Genomic DNA, 9,290 nt, shown 5'->3' with positions numbered 1-9,290 from the left:
TGAGGGTGAGAAAAAAGAACATGATTTTTCTAAACTAGTATACATTTATAGTAATATACTCAATAATTAGTTTCACTTTTGACCTAAAGTACCACTAATTTTAAGCCTTTGGCAGAAGATGATGGCATCGATTAATTTGCTTAGTTCTAGCTTATCCGTATCTTAATTTGGATTTAGAACAGATTTTGGCCGACAGTTTACCAAAAAGGTAATAAAGTTTCTGCAATACCTAGACAAGAAATTAATAAGATACTATATTGAAACATGACTTTAATTATATTCTAGAATTTTTCTAGTCTAATGTCTTTCTATTATTCACATATTGATTTTCAAGAAAAGGTTAAATGAACCCTACTAAAAAAGGATATCCATTCTTAAAAGTTCATTCTTTCGCACCAAAAGAAAAGGTTCATTCTTTGAGAGTGAAAACAGAAAGTCCGAGGAAACAAGGACATCACTTGACTTGTAAATTGCTCATGGCTATTGGTGTGAACTAGGGGTGTACAAAGTAAACCGATAAACCGCACCAAACCGATAAACCGAGTCAAACCGAGAAAAAAACCCGACTAGTGATTTGGTTTGACTTGGTTTGGTGTTGGAAAAAAAAAACCCGACCATAATTGGTTTGGTTTGGTTTTAGCTAAAAAAAGTCAAACCAAACCAAACCAACCCGACATTACATGTATTCAATTTTTAAAATATTTTATACATAAAAATATTTATTTGTAATGTAATTTATAAATATTTCTTAATTTTTTTCATAGTTTTTCATCTATTATCATATTATTCAAGCTTGAACTTAGATTTTGAATGTGAATAAGTTTTATATCCTATGGATGTTAGTAACTCATATAAAGTCCAAACCAAAACCAACTCAACACTAATACTAACAAAAGAATTTCAATTTACCCATAGAAATGACAATAATGTTGGATATCTATTCTTTAGTTTTGCATAATTGGTTTAAAGAGTGAAAATACATAGCTTAAGCTTTTTTTTCTTGTCATGTAATTAATACTTATTAGCCGTACTTATTTTAGTATGACTTAGTATTTTTAGATTATGGTCATTTTCTTTATGGCTTATTAATTAGCAATATTTATTTTAACCGATTTTATTATCTTTTGTTGAATATTTTAATACAATGTCATCACTCTTCTCACATTTTGTGTTATTTTCTTATGAAACACCTTAATTACATAGTTGTATCTTACTAGGATTAAAGAAATATTTGACGTAAAAGTTATATGTTTTGTATCAACATTATTCCGGAAAAAAAAACCCGAATAACCTGAGAAAACCGAATAACCCGAGGTTGAAAAACCCGAATTTTATTGGTTTGGTTTGGTGTATAAATTTAAAAACCCGACGCAATTGGTTTAATTTGGTGTTTAAGAAATCCGAACCAACCCGGTCCATGTACACCCCTAGTGTGAACATGACCAAAACGTGCTATCTTTGTCACACATTAGTTATATTGGTGGGACATGACCAAAATGTGCCAAACTTTGTCACTAATTAGAGTAATTAAGCCATACTGGTGTATAGTTCGTATAAGGGCTAAAACTGCAATTGGAGCTTAAACGCAATTTTTATATTTGACAATTTTAATTAGGAAAAAACTTATCTACAGTGGATAGCTACAGGCTACAACTAATCAATAAAATTAAGATATGTGTCATTTATATGATTTTTATTACTTAATCTTAGTTTTGTCGATTTTCTCTTTAACAGGTCTCTTAAGTATTTTTCAAAAAAGGGATAACTTATCAACAAGAGACCGCATCTAGTGTTTGTATCAAATAGATGAATACCAGACACATATTTTCCATATAAATTTCTATCATTTAATCATATTAAGTTCTATTAATTTTTTTTTTTTAATTTTGTGATTTATAATTTATTCGTCTGATTTGGAATATATACCACATGCAAACTAGTTTTCTTTTTAATAAGCAGTCCCACTCAGGAAGAGTGAAGATTGCGACGTGTGAGATGGTGGAAAAATCAAAACTATGAGCAAATAAGGAACCATCCATGCAATTTTCATTAATTGACATTAGCTACTGCTACGGTATGTGAACATACTGCTATAGGACTTTAGCTTTAGTTATTTTCTATTTGTATCAATAGAATCAAATGAAAATCGGGCGTGAGACCTTCACCACTGTCTCTATTACTCTCATATAAATATAATTCTGGTATACTAATGTTAACATGATTTTGGCAAAAAATCAGCTGAAGAATTACTTCAGTTGAGTTGAACACTAAATTATGTTAAGGTCAAGACAGACTGAACAATCAAAATCTATGGCCTAGCACACTTATGGACCTTGTTGAGAAAAAAGTAGTGCCAAAAGGACTCGTCCGCCAAACCTCCTCCTCCTTCTCTTTCCATTTATTATTTGTGGCTAGAATTGAGTAGCTAGGTAATGTTTCATTGGGATTATATTGTCTATCCTTAATAACTTAGATTAATTAGTTTGGTTGGACAAAGTTGAAAACATCATTATTGGTTTTGTTGAGCTTAAAAAGAAAATCTTTTGGGTTTATTAATTTTTGAGGGTTTAGGTGAATCTACTATTGAAAACTGTTGGGATTGCTATTAAAAATTTGTATATCAAATTTGAAGTCATTTGGAGTTGATTTGAATTAATTTTGAAAAAAAAAAACGTTTTGGTGAATTTTAATACAACATTCATGGTGATCAATCGCCGAAATTTCATCCAGAAGTGCTTAAAGATTATGGCAATCAAAAATCATGATAAATTACCATAATTTTTTATAGGCAAATCCTACCACTATCAAATAAGAAATCCTAGTGATCTCCAGAATTTAGCTAATTAGAGGTCCTAACGAATCACCACAGGTCATCCTTATAACCGTCAGGAGTGTGGTTTTAGTTTCGGCATGAAAGCCATTCTCCCAAGACTTTTTTTAACAGGATTAAAATTTAAAAGATAATACCGAAAGTCCTATTTATGCAAATTCCTATCTAGAAAATAGAGAAAGCGACAATTTTTTCTTGGCAATTCGCAGAATTGCCCTTCTTTTGGGGGTGTTCTTGAACTTTTGCCCCTCAAATTGGTGGTCTTTAATTTTTTCCCTTCGCCTAAAATTCATGGGTTCGGATTCGATCCCCCATTCGGTCAAAAATTTTAAAAAAATTTGCAAGACGGAGTTTGAATTTAATTCTTTTCCCCCTACGGCACTTTTAGTTATCTTAACTAAAAGCATAACTAAAACGTCATTTTGAGGGGTAGACAACGCCTCGAGGATATATTTTATTTTCTTTTTACTTTTCAAGTAAACTTTTAAAGTTATGCCTTAAGGAAAAGTTCCGCCTTATAGGGCATATGTTTAGTTATCTTGTCGCCCAAAGTGTGTCTCGTAAGGCATGCTTAAAGTATGACGTAAGGCGGAAGCACTTCATACAAGAAACATCTAGCCCAAAGTTTGCCTTATAAGGCAAGTCTATGCCTTATGGGGCATGTACTGGTTATGCGCCTGTAAGTACGCGTAAGGCGCCGTAAACTATCTTGTGGGGAAAAGTTTTTGCGCATGGGGCGGTACTTGGTTATGCGGATGCGTTAATAGCTTTGGTTTTCGCTAAGGTGTGTATGCGGATCCAAACCTCACCTTTTTCGCTCTGTCTTACGTAATTATTTTTTTATTTGTACGTGCAGGTTGGTAGGAGCCCTCGAGGTATTCGTCTGGCACACTAATGAAGAAATGGCACCCAAAGGCAGCGAATATGAGGGCAAAATACCCCAAAAAAAAAAGGCAGGCGCAAAAAAATGTTTTTTCTTTGACTAGGGCCTTCTGTAAAAATGAGCCTAAAACTAAAATAGAACCCCGTCTCCAACGAAACCGTCTTAAAATTGGATGACTTGAGGGGTGACAAGATTAATCCGTGAGAACATGACCAAATTAATTCAGCTCATTTTGCGTGTCCAAATACAATTCAACTCGCCAATTTGACATCTCTTGATAAACTAGTGCTGAATTGGACGCTCATCAGCTAGCTTCCTAACTCGATCGACTCAGTATTTTCACCGAGACATGTCATTTGACCTTAAAACACGACTATATTTGGTCTGTTAGTCTTCGTTTAGTCAAGTATGTTGACAATGCAAATCCTTCAAATTCAGCAATAAATTCAATCAGCAGACTCCACCGTATTGTCATATGCTTATTAGTTGATAGTTTCACGCAGTCAAGACTTTGACATTGTGAGTCAAAATAAACCAGCCACAAAGCACGAGTAATGTACCTGGCTTAAGTTTGATTTCAAAGTCCTTTTTCTAATAAACAACATTAAATGAGTGATGTGTGTATTGCTTGAATTTGCTCCATTCATTCTGCTTGCAATAATCCAATAACTTCTCCGGGTAAAAAAACATTAGACGTTCCATCTTCTGAAACCAATACGTTTGATATTATTTGACGTACAATAATTTCTGTATGCCTACCTCCCGGGAGCAATAAACTAACTCGGGGCAAATTTCTGTTTGCTTCATTTGACCCACGAATCTATGACTTCCAATTCAATAGTTGCAAGTCAAACCATACTTGGAGCATAATTTGAGGAAGATTAATCGAGCACCTACCAAGATTGGTCAATTGAAGTAATAATGAATCATTTGAATGGTATTTCGGTTTTCTAAGTGCAAAAAATCTTCAATGTAAACAGATAAGATATCTTTAGTTTAAACTTCAGAGGCAGTGAAGGAAAATTCACAAGAATCAACATTACACAGTTCTAAGGTTTCCACAGTTGCTTCACTAGTCATCCATACAATGACATGCATGAACACAAACTACAACGAGAAGTTCACAAATTATATCGTATATGGGTTAGACAAGTTTATTCCAATGTTTCATAAAAGATCACTTTGTTCTTCTTAATAATCTTCCACCGAATTATTTCACACAAGAAGAAGAGAGCTTTTAATGAGAGAAGGTGGAGAGAGCGTTTTTGTTCTGTTTCAAAATAGCGTACATTTCGAAGATGAGAATTTCCTAACGTTAGGACGGCTTCTTTTATCTTGTCTGAAGAGACAACTCTACAAAGAGTTCTCTAAGTATTATGTCTTGTATTTTCTCTCTCTTTTTTTGTACGTTACTACAATATACACCAATATTATATACTTATTTATTTAGACATGGATCCGGGTTGATTCACCTTGTATTGCTTAAAAAAGTTCACCAAAAAAAAAAAAAAAGGTCATGAGAAAAGTGAAATGTGAGTTAACGAAAATGATTACTCGGAGTTCAATACGAGGCAATTAAGGTCTTCTGATTTCTCCTGAACGTACCAACTTATTTGTAGCCGAAAGAGATTTGTGATTGCTGTCTGATGTCTTCTGCAGTCCCGCATCAGACTTCCAATGAATGAACTACAGAAACTAGGAAAAAATTAACACTCCCTAATTTTGAACCAAATTGAATGTTGCCATCTTACTCCTATCAGACAGACGAAAAAAAAATTCCAAATTGGAGACAACGTGTACTATAAGACCAGAAATCTTAGCAAGCTCGAGTCAAGGTGTTATTTTCATACATGTCTCACTCGTGGTGAGAAAGCGCGTTTGATAGTATAATATCATCATGAAAGCAATCTAGAATCCAGTCATTGCCGCAGCATTCAGGTTGATAACAAAAATTCTCCAACAAGAAAAAGAAGGGGAATGGCATGTTACATGTACACGACTGGATTATAAGATTAGACAACGTGAATCCAAAAACTGTAGCATAAAAGACAAACAAAGCATGCAAATTTTTGAGAAAATTCAGTTGTCTGTGGCACCAGTTCATCATTGGCGTTTTTGAAAGAAATCCTTAGTCCTCTTCCTCACGCGTGTGAACAAGATAACCGCAGCGGCAAGGACCCATGGCGGGATATTTCCACCACTGAGGTTCAACTTCTTTGCCCATTCTGGAGACTCTTTCATCACAAATACTATCAATATGGCGATGATTGCAACACCAACCAATATCCTGGTAATAGGTTGGATCAAGGAGTCCTAAAATCAAAGAAGACAAACTATTAACATCACATATATGCATATAACAATCTATTTTGTGAAGAACCATGTGAAATATGCTAATGCTTGAGCGTAAATATGGTCATTGCAGTGACAAGAATGCCTTGGTAAAGTCATTTTATGACATTTCCACATCTAGTTCAGCTTTCTTGGACTGAGAAATGCATGTTTCTGCTTCCTTTCCAGAGATTCTCAGTTTCAGATTCTGATTTCTGATTTATTAAGTATTATGAAGGCTCTGATCACAAAAAGCTCTCTAGGAAAAAAAAAAAAAAAAAGGGGGGGAACTGCCTGAGGTAGAGCTCTTTAAAACAGAGAAAGAACTAAGTGGCACCTTGAAAATAAAAGCTTATCCACTCCAACGACTAATCAATAAATAACTATTGAGCCTTCTAAAAGAAATACAAATTACACTGCATATGAACATAAATCAGAAGGTGTGAGGATTCTTAGTTTAACCGATCCATATTTTTTGTCTGCTAAACCTAGAGAGAGTATGCATTTCCCCTAGCTGCTAATTTCCAGAGGAAGTATTGCAACGTCCGTTCCATATTTTCTTACTTGGTAAACCTATAGCGGATATCCATTTCCTCTGGTGGTTAACTGCCCCCTCTAAACATCAACATTATCCATTAAAATGGAAAAGACCTCCAAGACATTTCAAAGCCTCACACCAGAGGCATACAAGTCAGAGACGCTTTCTCAAGCTCGAGCAATCAAGCCTGACTCTTACCCTGTGACATTTCTCAAAGGACACTTCACCTCACGCATTCTTGAAAGGGCCCCTTCCAGGTGCCGACTAAAATACTATTTCCATTTCAAAAAAATTGTCTAATTTTGACTTGGCACGAAGTTTAAGAAAGTAAAGAAGACTCTTAAACTAAAGATATGTATAATTAAAAATATGTATAATGTACCGCAATACTCTTTAATCTTGTGGTCTTTAGCATGCCATATGAAAAGTTGGAATTAAGGAGTTGCCAAAAAAAGGAAGAGACATTCTTTTTTAAACAGACTAAAAAGGAAAGTAAGACAAACATTTTTTTGGTAACGGAAAGCAACACAAACATTTTGAAATGGAGGGAGTATTAGGACGTGTAAAAAGTTTTTCCTGAGAACCTAGCTCCCTTCCCAAGTATTCGTAAAAATAAAATGATATTCTAAAAAGCAAAAACCATCCGCTCTATAAAGTGAATAACCACCCAATCTTAAAAGTTAAAACTTCTCAAATAAGCCCTAGGCTGGTCTCAGATGGCTCCAAAGAGACAAGTTTTCCTAATTCATAGATCTTCTAAGATGGCCAAACTCTATCCTAGTTCACAGAGAGTAGAGAGACGCTTATGAGTTGTTTGGTAGGCTGCATAAGCAGAAACAATACCAACATAAAAACTGCATAAATAATATAAGGTTTGGTTTTCAAACATAAACCGGGGGGCAATACTAATTTAATCACTGGGAAACTAATAGAAAGTTTGATTTCTGGTAAAGGACTATGCATAACTATTGCAACGTTTGGTTTACAATATTAAACTGTTGCATCGATAATACCAGCATTAGTTATATGTGAAAATCTATCTACTGTGTGATAAAAATAGGGGATAAAGAGTCTGTGTATTAACAGGACACAAAAATGCACTTAATCTAGGCAATCCCTACATACCAATTCATGTATTACTATTAGAAATCAAATAACAAGTCTCTACATATTATTCACTATATAACAATCGCTACATTAAATATTTATTGCAAAACAATTCATGTGTTATAATCCCTATATAACTATCTCGTAACGATGGATTTAACGATGCGATACAATAAAAGTTATCGCTACATTAAATATTTATTGCAAAACAATTCATGTGTTATAATCCCTATATAACTATCTCGCTAGCAAAACTACAACCTTGTTTGGATGGTTTTTACCTATGTGTTGTTAGATTAAATATAATGTTTGTTTTGATTGTTACTTAACTTTTATTGTATCGCATCGTTAAATCCATCGTTACGAAAAGTCCTATTTTTGTGTAACGACTGACTTGGTGTGATCGCGTCGTTACCTTATTTCTTTTTTCTCATTTTGTCTTTATTTATTACTCCTATCTAATAATCCTATTTTATCCTTTACCAGTTTACCCTACTTTTTTTATTTTTTTCATTTTTATATAGTAGCTCTACTCTGCACCCTACTTTTCTTGTGGGTTTATTCTTCAAATTGTTGATGTGTGACATTATATAACGATACAATCTAACCACATGTTGTATTCATCAAAACAATACTCCCTCCGTCCCAATTTATACGGCACAGTTTGACTAAGCACAAAGTTTAAGAAAGAAAATAAGACTTTTGAAATTTGTAGTCTAAAACAAACTCCATCTATTCATGTGTAGCCATTAATCATTTCATTTAAGGGTAAAAGAGGAACATTAAAGTTAAAGTTGTTTCTAATTATTGAGAGGTGACATTCAAATTAAAAAGTAAAGTGTGCCACATAAATTGGCACAGAGAGAGTACAATACAATACTAATATTATACGTTATGAAATAATAAGTAACAACCATCCAAACAGAGTGTAAGTAAATTGTGTTGAATTGATTGTACCTTAGGCTCTCCATCAATACATATTTCAGATCCATCTCTATAAGTAAGAATAGATCGTCCATTACGCGGGTTAAATCTAATAGGAACACCCCGACCCGTAACCGGTTTGAATGCATAAACCGACTTGAACCCGTATTTATCTAGAATATCACGAACTTCCAGCTGGTCTTGGTCCCACCCACCTAACGATGACGTAAATTCGTCAATCGGACCCTTACCTTGCTTATATAAGTGGATTTTGACCTCAGGGACTTTGGTTCGAACCGATTTAGTCCGGGTTGAAGGGATCGGGTCGGTTATCGGGTTTGGTAAAAGTGGAGAAACCTCAGATGCTTCTTCGATCTCTCCCATGTTTGCTGTCGTCGTGAAAAAAGGAGGGAGAGAACTAGGTGGTCGGAGGCGTTAATACAAGGTTTTTTTTGGAGTTTAATATGTTATGTGCTAGTTAAATATGAGGATAGGTCCAAAATAGTCCCATAATTATGCAATTAATTGTTTGTCCCATAATTATGCAATTAACTATCAAAATCTTATTAAATTTTTTAAATTAATTCCTATATTTAGATTAAATAATTTTTTTTCAATAAAGAAAATGCATAATACAATTATAATATGCATGAAAAATTGAACTAATTTGGTAATAA

General features: G+C 34.0%; 1 protein-coding gene across 1 annotated transcript; it reads right to left on the bottom strand.

The window, feature by feature from the left end:
* Nucleotides 1-5,527: 5,527 nt before the first annotated feature.
* Nucleotides 5,528-9,042, bottom strand: LOC132033825 (uncharacterized). Its single transcript, XM_059423935.1, has 2 exons — nucleotides 8,647-9,042; nucleotides 5,528-6,026 (listed from the first exon to the last, which is right to left on the bottom strand). The coding sequence occupies exons 1-2, from the start codon at nucleotides 8,995-8,997 to the stop codon at nucleotides 5,817-5,819; spliced, it is 561 nt and encodes a 186-aa protein (XP_059279918.1). The 5' UTR covers nucleotides 8,998-9,042; the 3' UTR covers nucleotides 5,528-5,816.
* Between the last annotated feature and the right edge of the window lie 248 nt (nucleotides 9,043-9,290).

Source organism: Lycium ferocissimum, chromosome 10 (assembly GCF_029784015.1).
Source record: "Lycium ferocissimum isolate CSIRO_LF1 chromosome 10, AGI_CSIRO_Lferr_CH_V1, whole genome shotgun sequence".
Taxonomy (NCBI): Eukaryota; Viridiplantae; Streptophyta; class Magnoliopsida; order Solanales; family Solanaceae; genus Lycium; species Lycium ferocissimum.
Note: the sequence above shows the minus strand (reverse complement) of the source record. Positions and strands in the feature narration are given on the sequence as shown.